This window comes from Triturus cristatus, chromosome 4_2 (genome assembly GCF_964204655.1).
Source record: "Triturus cristatus chromosome 4_2, aTriCri1.1, whole genome shotgun sequence".
In the NCBI taxonomy this organism is placed as follows: Eukaryota; Metazoa; Chordata; class Amphibia; order Caudata; family Salamandridae; genus Triturus; species Triturus cristatus.
The window spans coordinates 329,227,886-329,247,109 of NC_140586.1; the positions used below are offsets into that span (position 1 = coordinate 329,227,886).

The following is a 19,224-nucleotide window of genomic DNA, read 5'->3' on the forward strand; positions in this document are numbered from 1 at the left end:
TGGCAAACGTTTTGGGGAATTCTGCCTGCTCAACAAGATCTTGGTTCGAGCAGAATACTTACTGGGCACTCTCAATTCGATAGCAGACTGGAACTCATGTGATCTGCGGGACTTCAGAGATTGGAGACTTCATCCCTCATTGTTCTTGTGTCTGTTTCACAAGTGGGGCCCTTTCAGTATCAATCTTTTTGCCTCCCATCTCAAATCCAAATTACCTAATTTTTTCAGCTGGCGTCCATATCCTCTAGCTTTAGCTACAGATGATTTCTTACAAGACTTGTCCTTTTCAGTCAATTATGCATTTTCTCCTTTTTTAATGATAAGCAGAGTTCTGGCTCAGGCCCGGCATCAACAAGCCACTCTGGAAGTAGTGGTTCCGTTCTGGCAGTCACAAGTATGTTTTGCCCCTGTTCTTTAACTAGCAATTGACTTCCCTGTTCTTCTCCCATCCTTATCCATTCTTCTTCTGGACCCTTTGAGCAATCCTCACAACCTAGTTCTTGACAACTCCCTCACACTCTCTGCTTGGACATTTGCAGGCCTGACCAATCGATTGATTTCATTTCACCAGAAGCTTCAGAAATCATTAGTAAGGCCAGGGCTCCAGGAACCACCAAAGCTTACAAGTCCGCTTGGGCTCTATGGTCAAGCTAGTGTTTGACCATATAGATCCTTAACATCAAGATGTAATTCACGGTGTCAGTCCTGACAGTGTCCGCTAAAACTAGGCAAGTGACAGCACCGCGGCGATCATCCATGCATCTCCTCGGGCGGGTCACCTCCCGCCAGCTCTGCCCGCCCCCGTCCCCCCGGCGCTACTCAATGAAGGATGGCTAGTCAGGGGGAGCGCTCCCACCCCCGCAGACGACACTTCACTGCAGGTCAGCAGCGCTCCTCTTTCCGGGTCCCCAGCGTGTATAGGGAGGCCGGCAGGCGTCCGCGAGACTTCCCCCCAGCGAGGCCTCCTCTTGTGTCAAATCTCCCGTGGGTCGGGCGCACAGCAGCGGCGACGGAAGGAGCCCCGCTCCAATCCGATGCAGGATGCAGGTTGCAAGGAGTCTCCACCTCCCGCTTGCTCAAAGGTCCCACAGGGCTTCGCAGTGCGCCAAGGCCTACCTCTCCAGTTCGCGGGTTCAGGGTCTCCACGCAGGTGTCAGCCCATAATCTCCGCTCCTCCGCAGGCCACCTCCCCCGCTGCTTCACCGACACTCCAGGCCCCCCGGCCCCGCCGCAGGCAGCCCGGTGATGTTTCGCGCCTCCGCCAGTCCAGTTCCGGCAAGGGCCGCGTCTCGCGGCCTAGCGACCACGTTTAAGCGCCGGCGTCACGTTCATACGCTCTCCGTCCTCTGCTCGGCTGAGGGTTACAGCGCCACTAGCGGGGCTCACAATGGTAAATATCTCCCTCGTCACTTCACCAATTTGAGCGAAACTTGCCACAAATGCGCGTTTGCCCTTGTAGAACACTCGTACTTAGCAGCCTCCAGCCTTCAGGGTAAAGGATGGGTATTACGGATATTTGAAGTGCTCGGCTGGCGAGAGCCTCACCAAAGCGCGGCCATGTCGGTCTGGCGCCCTCTAGCGCCCCGCCCCATGCCTTCTCTTCACTCAAATATTACTGCCACTCCAACAATAGATCAGTCATTACTCACTTTCTTTTCAGAATTTGGTAAAGATCCCCGTAAGGGAGCCGATAAGGACTGGTTGACTTGCCAAGACAAGTTACTGGACTCAGTGGGTCCTTTGGGTCGCATTTTGGATATGGCAGCCACTGCCAGATAGAGAGATCCAGGGGAATGATGTCAAGATTTCCCAATGTGGATTCGGAGAGCATTTTGCTTGCTCAGCAATGCTAATTCTGCTAAAATGATCTGAACAAAGTAAAAGGCCTTCTATTAACGTTGGGTCCAAAACTAGTGAATCTGGTGGCTCTTGACCCAGGCATCAAGGCAGACTGTATTCTGTTTGGGGACTCATTTATCAAAGACCTTAGCAGATATGTAACCACTTTTTCATCTATTGATAAAGCCCAACAGTCTCTGGAAAAAGTATTTTCCCAGCATATTTTTGCACTGGCCTGTAGAGGCAGGATTCGCTTTACCAGTCGTTCCTACCATAACCAGGGAACTAGAGGCTCCTTCGATTCATCTTACAGCTACCAAAACTTCAAACCGCAATTCTACCCCCAAAGATGCAGAGGTTACAGAGGTCACAAACAAAGGAACTTCAGATCCAACAATCAATAAGGTGAGTCTTTTCTGGCCCTCCTCCTGTAGGAGGCCGTCTTCAGTATTTTCTTTCAAAATGCAAATCAATAACCACAGATCCTTGGGTTTTTCAATACAATACAAGGTTATTTTATAGAGCTTTACACAACACCTTTTCAAAGTGTTTTGCCTCCTCTTCCAAAGTACTAATCGGACATGTCCAATCCAATTCCTCTAGAAATTCAGTAACTATTGCGCAAACAGGCCATTCAGATTTCCAACACAGATCATTCAGGGTTTTTCTGTTCCCTGCTTTTAGTCCAGAAGAAAAACAAAAAGAGGAGACCATTTATCAACCTCAAACTCTTCATCCAGTTTGTAGTTTACCATCACTTCAAGATGGAAACTATCATTTACCTCAGAGACTCTCTGCTTCAACATGATTGGATGTTGAGACTAGACTCGCTAGATGCTTATCTCACAATCCCCATTCATCCTTCTCACAGAAAATGTCTTCAATTTCAATGGCAGGGACAAACTTACCAATTTTCTTCCCTTCCTTTCATTCTTTCTTCTGCACCATGGTGCTTTACAAAAGTAATGAAACCAGTAGTTTCATGTTTCACTGCTCAGGAGTCAAAATATTCAGATTCTCTGTTATAATCTTCATCTCACTTGTTCGCTGCTGTCAGAGTTGGGCTTTCTGGTAAACATAGAGAAATCACTTATTATTCCCACTCAACAGATAGAGTTTCTAATTTTTCTGGTAAATTCTTTAAGCACTACCCTTCACCTTCCTCAACCAAAGGTAAAAGCAATCAAAATTCTTCAGATGCTTTGCAGTTCCCAAATTTCCCTCTGATCACTAGCAAGGATGCTAGGCCTACTGTCTTCTTCCATTCCAGCCATCTTTCTGGGCCTCTTATTTATCGGACCCTTCAACGCCTAGAGATCTGCCACCTGTGATAAGGCCTTGATTATTCTTATTCTATCAGCATTGACCCAGAGTCCTGTCTAGAGTTTCAATGGAGGATCTAACATTTAGACGCCTGGAACAGCAGGACTATCTTCGGGCCAGTCCCGACCTTGTGTCAGCTTCAGATGAAAGTCGAATGGGCTGGAGCGCCTGCTGTGGTCCAATCTTGACTGCGGGTATATGGTCTCTTGAGGAGTCAAAATTGCATAGCAACTGTTTAGAGATGATGGCAGGCTCCTTTGCAGTCTAAAGTCTGGCAAAAGACAGGGTTAAATGCTCCATTGTTCTCTGCATGGACAATTTTTACATGGTCTGTTATATCAATCATCTGGGAGACTCCAGATCCAAGCCTTTGGCGGAACTGGCAAACGTTTTGGGGAATTCTGCCTGCTCAACAAGATCTTGGTTCGAGCAGAATACTTACCGGGCACTCTCAATTCGATAGCAGACTGGAACTCATGTGATCTGCGGGACTTCAGAGATTGGAGACTTCATCCCTCATTGTTCTTGTGTCTGTTTCACAAGTGGGGCCCTTTCAGTATCAATCTTTTTGCCTCCCATCTCAAATCCAAATTACCTAATTTTTTCAGCTGGCGTCCATATCCTCTAGCTTTAGCTACAGATGATTTCTTACAAGACTTGTCCTTTTCAGTCAATTATGCATTTTCTCCTTTTTTAATGATAAGCAGAGTTCTGGCTCAGGCCCGGCATCAACAAGCCACTCTGGTAGTAGTGGTTCCGTTCTGGCAGTCACAAGTATGTTTTGCCCCTGTTCTTTAACTAGCAATTGACTTCCCTGTTCTTCTCCCATCCTTATCCATTCTTCTTCTGGACCCTTTGAGCAATCCTCACAACCTAGTTCTTGACAACTGCCTCACACTCTCTGCTTGGACATTTGCAGGCCTGACCAATCGATTGATTTCATTTCACCAGAAGCTTCAGAAATCATTAGTAAGGCCAGGGCTCCAGGAACCACCAAAGCTTACAAGTCCGCTTGGGCTCTATGGTCAAGCTAGTGTTTGGGAAAATGTCTCAATTCCTTTTCAGATAATATAATTAATATTGTTAATTTCTTGTACAGATCGGCAAGCTCCATGAACCAACCCTATCAAGCTCCATGAACAATCCCTATATCAATGGCAAACCAGTGGGGGAGTATCTCCCTCATCTGTCGCCTTGTAAAGAGTGTAACATTTTCGAATCTTATATATAACAAATTGTGGAATGCAATGCCTTAAAGTGTATGAAAAACAGACTTTTGATCTCAGAATATCCTCTCATTCCCAAATCTTTGTTTCCTTTAGGAAACCCCACAATTCAGTTTCTTCCTCCACCTTGGCTCGCTGGGTCAGGTGAGCTATGTCTTTAGCAGGCACTGATGGCTCTCTTTTTGGGGCTCATTCTTCCAGGGGTGCCATGGCTTCTAAATCTTTTTGGGTGGGTTCCAGACTAGAGGGCATTCTGAGATCAGCTGACTGACCTAACAGTAATGTATTTAGGACATTTTACAGTAAACCTGTTTGTACTGCAACTTCTATGGTAATTAACATGCTTTAAACAAGCATAATGGAAGCCTCTGGTCTTGGCATAAAATGTAGATTTTGGTAGTAATTTATGAAGGAAAGTCTTAATTTTATTTAAGATACAGTGAGAATCATTCCACCTCAGCACTTTGCAATTTGTGTTTGTTTCACTCCCTGACAGCTGATCCGGCTTTGCCACCTTCTTCCTCTTAAGGTTGTCCCAGTTTTAGCAGGATTCTCAGCTTCCTCTTCTGTTTCAATGCATCTCCATGGAGTTCTTGCTCCTGTTCCGTTGGATCCTTCCAGGAGTTTCGTTTTCATGAACTTTTGCCAAGAACATTTTATTTTTACATTCTCTATTGTGTATTTTTCCTTTGCTTTCTTGTTCTATTTAACTAGCCACACAAGAAAAGAGGGCTGTTCGCAGTCGGATATGAGATTATACATGTTTCTTGTGCTCTTTTAGAGGTTACGAGGGTTACTGTTTTTCTTTCCATTGGCTAGTCAGTTGTTTAGCCTCTTGGGATTTGTAGTTCCATTGTTCTTGACTACTGATATAGATATAAAAGCAAGACTAGAGAAGCATAATAGAAGCCTTCATGTCTTTAATAAAATTAAGACTTTCCTTCATAAATTACTAGGAAAATTTACATTTCACATACATCTGTATGCCACACCGGTGTAGCCACTACACTATTTACTATTCCATTCTACGCCTCTCCACTGTACGAGACTCCACTCTACTCAACTCCACTCTACTCTACACTATTATGCTGTGCGAAATGGCAATGTATACCAGTCCAGTCTAGGTCACTCCTCTGTACGCCGTTCCACTAGATGCTACTCCACAATACACTATTCCACTCTAAGCCACTCTACTGTATGTCACTCCACTCTACAACACTTTACGCTGTTCCACTCTTTGTAACTCAACTGTATGCTACTCCACTCTACACCACTCCAGTGTATGGCACTCCACTCTACGCTCCTTCATTCTATGCTATACAATTGGACCGCTCTCCAATTTACGCCACTCCACTGAATGCTATTAAATTCTACCACACGCCACTGTATGCCACTCCAGTCTACACCACTTCATTATACGCCACTCCACTGCACCCTACACAACTATACATTATTACACTCTACACCACTCCACTGTAGAACACTCTACACTATTAGACTGTACACAACTCCACTCTATGCTATTACACTGTATGCAACTCCACTCTACACCGCTTCAGTGTATGCCACTCCGCTATATGCTACTCCAGTATATACTATTCGCCATTCCACCTTATGCCACTCTATTGTATACGATTATATTGTAGTCCACTCCTCTGTATGCTACTCTAGTGTATGCCACTCCACTCTAAACCACTCCATTTTATGCTATTCCATTGGATGCTACTCGACTGTATGCTATTACACTTTACCCTATTCCAGTATACGCCACTTCGGTCTATATCACTTCACTGTACGCCACTGCACTGTATGCTACTACACGATACACTTTTACACTCTATGCCACTCCACTGTACACCACTCCAGTCTACGCTACGGCCCTCTATGCTATTCCACTTTATGCCACTCCACTGTACTCTACTACACTCTACGCAACTCCAATGTATTCTCCTCCACTCTACATAACTCCACTGTATAAAACTCTACTACACTCTATGCCACACTGCTAAACTTTACTCCACTCTATCCCCATACACTCTACTTTCGAAATTTGCACTTGACCCTATGCTCATACACTCTATTGTACAACACACTCTACGACAGTTTCCAACACTGTACAACACAGCACTCCACTCTACTGTATAAGATTCCACTGCAGTTTATAACAGTTTCCTTGACTCTATACTAAGCCACTTCAATGCACGGCACCCCACCCTACGCTCGTCCACTGTACCTGACTCTACGCCGCCCCACTGTACACCACTCCACTCCACTCTATGCTATTCCACTCAGTGCCACTCCACTCTTCCACACTCCACTGTACAGTACTCCACTTTATGCTATTCCACTGTATGCTACTCCACTTTATGGTAATCCACTCTACTCTACACCGTTGCATAGTATGACACTCTCCTCTACTCTATATAAATCCACTCTTTAATACCCTACCACACTTCATGGCCCTCTACGACATCCTACTCCACTCTATCCTCGTACACTTCACTGTCCAACTCTATACTCTACTCTATGCCCATTCACTCCAATGTACAACACTCTATTCCACTATACAACACTTTATATACGATACAACACTCCACTTTACTGTGCCAGACCCCCCTCCAATTTATAACACTTTACTTCCCTACACTATGCCACTGCACTCCACTCCATGCCACTCTACTCTACGACACACCAATACACTCTACTGTACTTTACACCACCTTACACCACTCAACTCTACTCCACTGTACAAGTGTTAACCTCATTCTACGCTACTATACAACTATCCACTCTACGCTGCTCCACACACTACTGTACTCTATGGAACTCCACTCTTTCACTCTCTACCACACTGTATGCCACTCTCCAACAGCTTACTCCTGTCTATACCCCTGCCCCCCAATGTACTATACTGTATGCCACTGCACAACACTCTTCTCTACTATACTCTAGTCCACCATGTGACATTGTACGCAACTGCACCCTAATTTATTCCACTTAACTCTGACACAGTACTCCTCTGTATGCCACTCCAGTCTAAGCCACTCAATTCCATTGTTCTCTATAAGGTATGCCACTCCACTGTACCACACTCTACAGCACTGGGCTGTACTGTATACCACTGCACACTACAACAATCAACTAGACTGTATGCCACTCTACTCTACTGTAGTCTACATCACTTTCCAATAGAGTGTAGTAGCATTTAGTGGAGTTCAGTGGAGTAGAGTGTCATATGGGTCAGTGTTGTCAAGTGTAGTGCTGTACAGTAGACTGCCAGAGAGTCTTGTAAAGCATAGTGTTGTACAGTGGAGTATCACCATTTGTGGGAACACAGTGCATGATACAGGGGTGAGGTATAATTAGTGTCGTTTGGTTAGCGAGCTGAGAAGAGTGTGTAACGAGGTCCACTACTTAAAATAATTTGAAGGAGGTGGATAAATTGTACATGAAAGTTACAACTATAACTTTAGAATATTTAAAGTTTGTGTGGTTTAAACTTGGTTTGTATGGGGAAAATACGTTTCTTTAACTATAACTATGCTTTAACCTTTGGTTTTGTCATTTTATATATTTACACACACACACACACACACACACACACACACACATATATATATATATATATATATATATATATATATATATATATATATATATATATATATATATATATATCAGCGGGTGGGAGTAAAGCACAAAAGCTAGAAAGCAACATGGAGCGTGGGGAAGGGAGGGAGTTTAGTGGGAGCGAGGCACATTAGAAACAAATTGAAATACAAAGGAGAAAGCAATGTGGAGTGCTGGGGGCATGTATTTAATGAGAGGGGGAGAAGCACACAAGAGAGACAGTGGGAAAAAACATGCACTCTTGGGAGTGCTTAAGCAAACATTCCCTAAATGAGAGCAGTAGAAGGATGGAAGCCAGCCAATTGGAAAGATGGTAAAGAGAATATACTCCAGGAAAGGGGCAAACACAAGACGGGCAAACTGGGGCAAGGAAAGCAATTGATTAAGAAGCAAGAAAATTATGTGAGAATAAATGTAAACAATGATAAGCAATGGACCCCTTTAAGTCCTTGGTAGATCCACAATAGGCCCTTTGTAATCAGATTGCTTTCAATGTCTGGTAGGCTCAGCCTAAAAATGATCTGATTATTTAACAGTAATCTTCATTACTCCGAGTTTTTCTTTTATTTAATGAAGATTCTGCGTCCAGACAGGGATCATTTACTTTGAATTCCCTTTCTTGTAAAAAGACTCACGCCATGTGTAAAACACATTTATAGTCTTTGTCATTGGTGAAGTCCACCTTGGTACTTGTAAGTCTAATGCCAGTACCACTTCCACAAACCTCATCTCATGGTTAGGGAACAAACTCATAACTACCGCAGAGCATAAACATTGTGAACATTAGTACAATGAATACCTTCCAATCCATTAATAAACCTGGAATGAAGTATGAGAAAGAGCCATACTAGCATATCCTACCTGCTCTCTAGTAATAATATAATTTTGACAAAAACTGAAAAGAAGGCATATTGAGAGAAAGCAACCCATTTAAAAATGGAACACAACAAAGAGCCAAAGCTGTACTTGTGCGTCACAGTTCGTGGAGTTTGTTGAGTCTTTCAAACTCCGCACAACGTGCGTGGAGTTCCAAAAAACTCTGCAGAGCAGAGTTTTTCCCTTGCTCGCGCTCGTCAAAGTTATGTTGGAGAGCGCGAGTGAGGAAATTCTTACTACAAACAACCTTCCCACGAGATTTCCCAACGTGGGCGGTCGCAGATCGTCGCTATTGCTCGTGTTGCGAAACTTTGCTTTCCAGAAAGAAGCAATACCCTCTTGTGCTGTGCATGGTGTCATTCGTGCAGGGGCAAACACCTGGCACTAAAAAACTGTCCGAATGGCACAACATAATGCACTCCACCACTTGTGGAACTTCGCATAGCGCAGTGTAGTTTTTTGGTCAGTTCACGGAGTTTCTCCACGAACTCCGCCCAGGCCTATTTATAATCACAACTGGCAATATGTTGGAAAACCTCAGAAAGCCAGAATGCCAAAATATTTGAGAGAATCAGGGACGTCATTATGGGTAGTTATTAGAAGCAACTGCTGCCCCTCTGTTGCTGCTGCTGCTGCTGATTAATTTACCCTCTTACAAATAATTAAACCTTTACCTTTCACGGGTGTTACTAGTTGTTCTCGTAAATCTTTTCATAACTGCAGTTTGTGAATGTGCTGCAGCTTTAAGTTCATAAAAATAGATAGTTAAAAAAAAACACTGGCCAGTCCTTGGGGGTCAAGGGCAACGCAATGTCACTCCATTTGATATCATTGGTTGTCAAAGGTCGTGGCGTCACTTCTGTTTCTAAAGTGATTTTGATGAAATTACCCCGTCGGGAGGGGAGGGGCCAGCAGTCCCGAAGCTCGAAAGAAGGAGAAGTGGGGCAAATAAAATGCTGGAGCAGCACTAAGGTTCCAAGGCGGCATTTGGGGACGGTGCTGGAGCTGTGTCTACTTCAATGCGAGGTGCCTGTGGGGCAAAGCAACTGATAGAAGGCAACTGGAGACGGACTCACCATTTTGCTCTCTGCTCCATCGACTTTCTGATGTAATGCTCCATGGCACTCTTCGAAGGCAAGCGAACCAACCCTGCAAAAGAAAAGAATGTCATGTATAGTGAAAACCCTGCAAGTCCAACCAGAAACGGTGTTTAGATCACGTTTCAACAGCTCCCAAATCACCCAAGGCAGTCTACGATGGGAGAGCATTATTTTTCTAGGTACCAATCTTCTCTTGAGTACTATCTAATTTGTCCATGCACTATGAAGCCATCCGTCGAATGCACAGTTACTGAAATTAAAATAAGAAACGGTAAACACATTTTAGGAGTGAAGGTTACCGGCATTCTAAGAGTCCAGATGATGTTACTATGTGACAAAGAAAAAGGCAGACGGCGCTCGGCATTAGCGCCTCGTGGGGTCCCCTTCAGTTTAACAGTGAAGATCAGAATGCCATGGTCATCAGGGGAATTAACAATAACAATATTTTTGTATTGAAAACTTTGTTTTCTTTCATTGTTATCGTTTTTGTTAATTTCTATACTCTTAACCCCTCTGGTGGCTGTTTTTCAATCAGGAATGGAAAAGAGGAACAACATCTTCTCACCCCCTAAATCCGAAATCAAAAATCTGCTACCGAGGGTGAATGCTTCATCTGTTATATTTTGCTTCTTGAGGTATCCCCACTTACTACCCACCAACATCCATACCTTTAGCAAAACACAGTTGTACAAGACATATAGAATTATAGTTTGGTTGTTTTAACCCATCGTTCTCAACTGAGGGGTTCCTGGTGACATCAAATAGACAAAGAGAGCAACATCCCTTCAACTTAATGACAGCCGCCCATCTGCCATTTTATGTGGCCCTCCAAACTCTCTCTCCCTGTGCGGTCTTTGGGATCAGCTGTGCAGGGGCCGAGGAGTCACGTGGAAATCACGCACAGCATGCCATCACTTCCTTCAGCTTCCCATGCTGCACCTTAAAATTAAACGCATATGGTGTCTTGCCATCCTACCCGCCACCTTCTGGCGGTCTCACCCTCCTTTACAAAAAGTGGAAAAAACATATCTGCCATCCAGCCATTGTCCCACACCACCCTTAATGACACAGAGCCATTGTTCAAATATTTTTAAAAAATCTCTGTATTCACCCTCAGCCAAACCCTTAGTATTATCATACATTGCTCAAATATAAAAAAAAATAGCTTGCACACGGTGACACTTCTGCCCACCACCCTCTGTTTAAATGTCCAGTTGCTAAATATAAAAAAATAAAAATAAACCAGGTATGCTTCCAGCCTCCTGACCATCCTCTTGTTCCTCCCCTCTCAATCTGAATTCTGAGATGCCCACTCTCAATGAGAAAACAGTGAGCTGGCCCCATGATTTCATTGCTCTAAGCAGGGAACCGATTCCATGTTAGAAAGGGGTCTAGCGTGGTAGCAGGGACAGCTGATCCGCTATGGCGGAGGAGCGTCACCCCTCTGCTGCTACTCAGCTGAGGCACCAGTGAAAAAGAAAATGATAATAAAATAATTGTATTATAATTTTCTATTTCACAGTTGCCTCTGCTGGGTAACCGAGTCGCGGGGCGGGCCATCCTAATGAGCTTCAGTAGAAGGAGTTGTGGGCACTACTAAGTGCACATGCCGGTCGCTGATCAAAATCGGCATGGGCACTTAGCATTTCTCCATCCGGCTGTGTTGTTCAGCCAAGTGGAGAAAAGCCACAGGCTCCCAGTCCCTGCCTGAGCACTGAACCACGGTGCTCAGACCAATCCCAGTGCTTCTCTCATGCTGGAAACAGCATTCCAAACATGAGAGAAGCACTGGGATTGGCATCTGGGAGCCTGCATAGTGTCCAGTAGTCTGAGGATCGGGAGAAGAAGATGGAGCAGCGCAGCATCAGGTAAGTAATTTTTTAAAATATATATTTTTTAATGTATTTATGCCCCCCTTGCCACCCTACCTAATTCCATCGGGAGCAGGCACCACTGCATGCTAGAAAGCTGGCATGACAAGTGTGTTTGGCTGGGCCCAAACGCCACCTTACATCCCCTCACGATTTGTGAGTCTGAGGAGACCTGAGAGAATGAGATGAAGGGTGGGGAGAGAACAAGGGCCAGACTAGGAACCCACCGCAGCGCTGGCAAATTTTGTCAGACCATACTCTGTATTGTGCATAACATGCAGGTGAATCGAGCGAGCCCGACCATTACAATGGGGTTTGGGGAAGTTCTCCCCCAAAGAAAATTTGGGGAAAATGATACATTCTCCAACACATTTTTCATTATATATTCAATTGAATTCGTTTTTAAATCATAGTAAATGATGAACTTACAGTGCACAGAATACAGCAATCTATATTGGGGCTCTTCAATGATTCCCTCTCTATTACCCTCCAACAGTACCTCTCATCTCTCCACAGCCCCTCTCTCACATGTATTTCATATGTTTTATAGTGCCTCTCATACCAATGTAGGATGTCAAAGCATTTCACATCATACACACATACAGACACAATGACTCGTGTGTATACCAGTGCATAGAAAATGTTACATGAGACAAAGGGGAATGCAAAGTGTAGGATCCAAGTCATCCATACTGGTTGGCATTTTTTATGAATCGTTGGTCTGGGGAAGCACAAACTCAGGATTCAGAACGTAACACAGTGGTTAGAGTTGACTTTACTAATAAGAATTTATTTCTAGCCAAACATACCCTTTTTAGCAGAATTCGGATAATGAAAGACTGAGAAAAACAACTTTCTAACCTTGATTCCAATTGTAACTTATGAACTGCAAAGTAACTAAAGGATCTCTGTGACAAAAGCAGTAACCCACTGAGCTATGCACATAAAATACTACTCTGTGATCTGCATTGTACACGCTCGTTGCTGAAGGGTTATGAACCCTCTGCGCAGCATAAGATGAGTCAAAACTGCCATTAGACAAAACTGTGATCCGTCACCAGCAGGTACATTAATCACCAGAGTTATCTTGCCACTTTTATTGTTGCCTGAAATCTGTTGGATATACAAGGAACTCTCCAGTTCTATTAAAACTGCTGCACTGCTACAAAACCGGCCCTCGGTCACAAAAGCGACCCCCCCCCCCCCCCAACCCTTCCAGCCTCCTAGGAAATGGCCGATGCCTGGTACGGCCAGTCTGGCCTTGGGGAGAACAGACCACCATCTGCCATGTCCCTTCTTCAGCTGCGTCTCAGGGGAAAAGTACAAGATGAGGCTGCAGTGGTGACCATTGAAGTTAGAGTTTCCCTAACTGACCTCACACTAGTCAAAATCAACTTTTGTTTTTCACTGTTCTGAAGTACGAACTGTGAATAACTGAACCCAGGATTTGCTCTACTGACAACGTTCAATGGAAGCAACACTCAACAATACCACTTTACAATTTTATTGCTGAATTTCAAGGTTTTTCCTCGGACCAACTTCCAAAACAAAAACAACAACAAATGCTACTCGATCAATATAGGAAATTGGGTTATTAGCAGCGAGAGGTGGAAGCCTCACTCAAATAATAAATACAATCCCTGTCAGGTACATTCACAAAGGTTATTAAATTAACTTATGTTTAACCCTTTGGTAGCCTGGCACAAAATCAATCAGACATAACTTACAGGCAATGTGTAAAGTACCTATGAAGCACACAAACAATAATAAAGCAAAACCACGCAAGAAAAATCCTAAACCAATTTAGAAAAATATAGTAAAGTTTAATAAATACAATGATACCTGAATGATAAAAATCAAATTGGGGTGTGTGGCCAACCATCATGGCCGCGCGGACGTGATCCGGTTCGGCTAAGCATCGAGCCCCGCATCTAGGGGCTCCGCGGCGTGTCCCACCTCATGATTCTGGGGTGCAGCCTAAGCCCCATACACCCTGCCACTGGAGGGCACTATCGGGTGACATTGCGGCGAGAGAAGTGACTACACAGTGGAGGGCTGGACCGCGCTGGGAAGCAGCAGAGTGAAAGAAAATGGCACCGGACCCTCGGCTCCCTGGAAGGCCCAGCCGGGCTAGCGCTCAGAGGCAAGGGAGTGCGGTCCCACAATTCTTATCCCGCTGGCCTCCTTCAGCGGTGGGGACCTGGAGGAGGAACCGGCTCCTGGAGAGGTTTGGCTTCGACCGAAACCTACAGTTGGGCCCGCGATCTGGCTGCAGCAGTGGCGGGGAAGATTTCACTGTTGTCTAGCACTGACAAGTGGGAGCACGCACCTGGGTCTTGGGGAGTGGAGCACCCCCCCCCCGGGAAACCCACTGAGGCATCGCCATTAGGCCGCTGGAGAAGGGGTGGCCTTCACCGGACTGCACGAGGCTGCCTGACTCCAAGATGGCACCCGGAGGTGTGGTGAAAATAAGGAACCTTCTGCCCGAGGCTGAACAGTCGCTGAAACAAGGGGAAAGCACACAATTGGCCTGGAGAGGGTGGGGAGCCCCCCAGGGATCGCGCCACAACTTCAGCCTTGGTCCTCATGGGAGTGAGCACGGGGGCAAGCCGCCCCAGAGCTAACAGCTGTTGCCCGACTTTAAGAAGATGCAAGGGGGTCTGGTGGTAAAACGACCGTCCGGTGCTCATGGCTGACCCGGCGGGGGAGCGGCGTATTTGAAGGGGTGCTGACCCTGTGGTGGTTAGCTGTGTGAGACATCGTGTCATCAGCCGGCTGGAGAGGTACGACTGCAAGCCTGTATTGCTTTAACTGAGTGCCTGAATGGTCCAAGAGTGACAGCGCATGGCAAGCGGCAAAGTCCATATGCTGCCAAAAAAGACCCAAACTAATGGAGTCTCCAGCTACTTTGCCCCTATTGAGACCCGACCAGAGAAGGAGGGGGGAGATTGCGCAGCGGACAACATGGCGTTAACCAGGGAAGACCTGCTGGCAACTTTGCGGGAGTTCAAGAAGGAACTCAGGGAAGACATAAAGGCAGATATCGGTGCTTCATTCGAGCCTTTCCGATCAGCGATAGGGTCGAAGCTGGTGTCGCTGCAGGCTGATATCAACTCAGTGGGGGCCCACACTCTAAACTTAGAAGCAAAATGCCAGGCGCTCGAGGGACAAGTGAATCCTCTGGAAGAGGGTACTGCCAACTTCAACACCCAATTGCACTCTGCCCTATTAAAGTGTGAGGACCTAGAGAATCGCTCTCACAGAGATAACATACGAATGAGGGGCCTGGAAGAGGGAAATGAATGACCTGACCTGGAGAACTTCATGGTGGGTCTCTTGTCCAATGTTCTGGGGGATGAATGTCCAGAAGTTCACCTGGAACGTGTACACAGAGTGGGTCAGCACGTGCAGGGAGTTAACAGGCGCCCACGAGACATCTTGGCTAAATTTAGCTCTTTCAAAATAAAGGAACAGGTCCTACTGAAAGCTAGGAGCAGTGAAGTGGTCACCTTTCAGGAGGCCAAATGCTCCCTCTTCCAAGATGTGGCGCAGGCCACGCTGCCATGCAGACAGCCGTTCAGACCGATCATGGTGGCGCTGAGGGAGTGCCAGATCAAATACCGGTGGACATATCCATTTGGCATTGCCTTCTCACTTGGCAATAAACATCACTTCATGGAAGCAGAAGGGGCAGTGACTCAACTTGGTCTCGATTGTTCCTCACCCCAATCAGCGGCAACTTCAAGGGGGAGATTACCTGACCCAACCGACAGAGCAAAGCCCCCCGGGGCCCTGGCAGACACTAAAAAAAGGTCGAAGCAACGCTGATCATCGCAGGCACATAGACTCATAGTCTTCTAACTGGTTAACCTGTTCCCTCTAGCCTGTTGACCACTTGAGAAAGCTACCTGGGAGTGGTTGTGGCCTTATGGGGTACCCTGGGGCCTAAGGGCAAGGGGTGCCAGATGATAATGCAAGGGGGTCCCTTTCTTTTTTGGCTTTAGGCCCAGAGAGATTGTCACTTTCTCTTGACCTGGAGCAGCAAGTTCTGAAAAACTGAGTGTTCAAACAAGTATACATGTGGGGCTCTAGGCGTGGTACTGGACACACCCCTAGAGTCACCAACAGTGAGATCTTTCGATCACTTTGGAGTCTTTTGTTAAAAGTTATGTGTTATGTCCTGTGGTTTTGTTTTTCCCGTGGCGTCGACTGGATTATGCAGCTGACCAGATGGGTGGAGGTAGCGGGGAGAGTGGTGGATGGAAAATCAGGGGTGGGGGGAGCCGTGGGCTGGGAGTGATTTTCAGCTGCGAAAGAGGTGTTCCCCACTAGTGTCTTCATGCCAGTAAACTGTATGTATTGGAACATTAGGGGACTAAATTCCCCCAACAAAAGGCAATGCCTATGGAAATTCCTAGGAGAACATCATGTCCGTATAGTGGCCCTTCAGGAAACCCATCTTAAGAGAGGCAAGGACCTTAGATTGCACCACAAAAGCTACCCTTTGATATTTAGGTCCTCGACAACTACCAAACAGAGTTGCTCTCCTTCTCCACTCTCCCATCCACTTTCAACTCCATGACACAAAGACCGAAAAAATAGGGAGATTTCTAATGATCAAGGGTATTCTGTTTCTGTTGGGTTGTCTATGCACTATAGCTACGGTCTATGCTCCCAACTCTATGCTGGGCTGTTCCCATGAGGCACAGGGTCAGACTGATTTGCATATGGCCATGTCTGAACTGGGGTGGCAGAGTGGGCTAAAGAACGGTGATGGATCAAACCCAGATCTGTTGACTGGGTGTAAGTGTTTGATTGGTTCTGATGCTCCGTCCATCACCACCCCCTTTTGTACCGCTTTGTTCGCCATAAGTTGGCAGGGTATGCTCAGACGTGAGTCCCTTGCTCACTTTGCCACTGGATTCAAGCAAGCCTGGCTGAAGACGGCTGAAATGCCAGAACCCGGTCCTAGGAAGCTTGTTTCCGGTCCAGGAAAGGCATGTCTTGGCAGTTCGGGCTGGGCTGTTCCCATGAGGCACAGGGTCAGACTGATTTGCATATGGCCATGTCTGAACTGGGGTGGCAGAGTGGGCTAAAGAACGGTGATGGATCAAACCCAGATCTGTTGACTGGGTGTGAGTGTTTGATTGGTTCTTATGCTCCGTCCATCACCACCCCCTTTTGTACCGCTTTGTTCGTCATAAGTTGGCAGGGTATGCTCAGACGTGAGTCCCTTGATCACTTTGCCACTGGATTCAAGCAAGCCTGGCTGAAGACGGCTGAAATGCCAGAAACCGGTCCTAGAAAGCTTGTTTCCGGTCCAGGAAAGGCATGTCTTGGCAGTTCGGGCTGGGCTGTTCCCATGAGGCACAGGGTCAGACTGATTTGCATATGGCCATGTCTGAACTGGGGTGGCAGAGTGGGCTAAAGAACGGTGATGGATCAAACCCAGATCTGTTGACTGGGTGTGAGTGTTTGATTGGTTCTGATGCTCCGTCCATCACCACCCCCTTTTGTACCGCTTTGTTCGCCATAAGTTGGCAGGGTATGCTCTGACGTGAGTCCCATGCTCACTTTGCCACTGGATTCAAGCAAGCCTGGCTGAAGACGGCTGAAATGCCAGAAACCGGTCCTAGGAAGCTTGTTTCCGGTCCAGGAAAGGCATGTCTTGGCAGTTCGGGCTGGGCTGTTCCCATGAGGCACAGGGTCAGACTGATTTGCATATGGCCATGTCTGAACTGGGGTGGCAGAGTGGGCTAAAGAACGGTGATGGATCAAACCCAGATCTGTTGACTGGGTGTGAGTTTTTGATTGGTTCTGATGCTCCGTCCATCACCACCCCCTTTTGTACCGCTTTGTTCGCCATAAGTTGGCAGGGTATGCTCAGACGTGAGTCCCTTGCTCACTTTGCCACTGGATTCAAGCAAGCCTGGCTGAAGACGGCTGAAATGCCAGAAACCGGTCCTAGGAAGCTTGTTTCCGGTCCAGGAAAGGCATGTCTTGGCAGTTCGGGCTGGGCTGTTCCCATGAGGCACAGGGTCAGACTGATTTGCATATGGCCATGTCTGAACTGGGGTGGCAGAGTGGGCTAAAGAACGGTGATGGATCAAACCCAGATCTGTTGACTGGGTGTGAGTGTTTGATTGGTTCTGATGCTCCGTCCATCACCACCCCCTTTTGTACCCAACTCTGGTCAGTCAGACTTCCTTCTCTCATTTTTATCAACACTAGAATGCTTCGTGGTGGGGGGCCATTCTTTTATTGGGTGATTTTAATCTTATCTGGGACTCTATTGTAGATACTACTCAGTCACACAGAGCAACAGCAGGCGTTTTTAGTAAGTCCCTTAAATCTTCAATACAGCGCCTAGGGCTCAGTCCCTCAACACATGACTACTCCTTCTTCTCCCACTCTCATAGGTCATACTCTAGGATAGACCATATCTTCGTCAGTCAGGCGCTACGTCCGACGTTAGTGGGCTCTCAGCTGCATCCGATATGTATTTCGGACCACCCACCTCTGGATACTTTGCTTCAGTTGGCCCATGCCCCGCTCCAAACTTACAAGATGGTACTTCCCCAAAATACTGGCCAGGGATCGGCTACTTCGAGATAACTTGAGGAATCGATCAAAGATTTTTTTGCTAATAACGATCCCAAAGACACCTCTCACTTGACAACCTGGGACGCCTTTAAGGCAGTTGTAAGGCATAAATGTATTGCTTTAGCCTCTACTCTGCGGAAACAACAATCTGGGGAGCAGGTGGCCCTAGAGGGGGGAATTGAGAGCTGTTGAACAAACACATAAGGAAGCCCCATCTGTAAAAACCTTAAGAAAAGTGATGGCTCTCAAAAGGAAATTGCAGGCAATATACAAGTCTTCAAGCTCGAGGATACGATGGAAATGATAACATTGGCCCCAGGTTGAATCGCCAACTCAGGGCTAAACAAGAAAAGGAATATGTCAAACAAATAGTTGACACTTCAGGTGCCACACACTATAGTAAGGAGGGGAAAGCGAGCACGTTCGGCGCTTTCTACAGGTCACTGTACACAGCAGAACCCATATCAGGACAGGATCAATCTCGCTACCTAGACTCTTTAGAACTCCCACAGGTGTCCCAGGCCACCGCCGCTGCTCTTAGTCAACCTATCTCGAGAGAGGAAGTCCAAAAGGCAACAGATGTCCTAAAACTTCATAAGTCCCCGGGCCAGATGGGTTCAGTGTCCAGTTCTACCGAACTTTTGCTGCAGAGCTCACCCCATACTTGACGGCACTCTTCAATGACATAGCAACCTCTCAACGAGTCTCCCCTTCGATGGGAGAAGCATTAATCACCCTAATCCCCAAGGCTGGTAA

The 19,224-nt window shown here is 46.3% G+C and overlaps 1 protein-coding gene across 6 annotated transcripts in view; it reads right to left on the reverse strand.

The window, feature by feature from the left end:
- Positions 1-19,224, reverse strand: part of LOC146833815 (dimethylaniline monooxygenase [N-oxide-forming] 2-like) — a 540,028-nt gene that overhangs the window by 50,986 nt on the left and 469,818 nt on the right. For all 6 annotated transcript variants that reach the window (XM_085601702.1, XM_085601705.1, XM_085601701.1 and 3 more), the window contains one exon: positions 9,971-10,043. In XM_085601702.1, the coding sequence (XP_085457828.1) occupies positions 9,971-10,043 (73 nt within the window). The remainder of the gene's footprint in view (positions 1-9,970; positions 10,044-19,224) is intronic.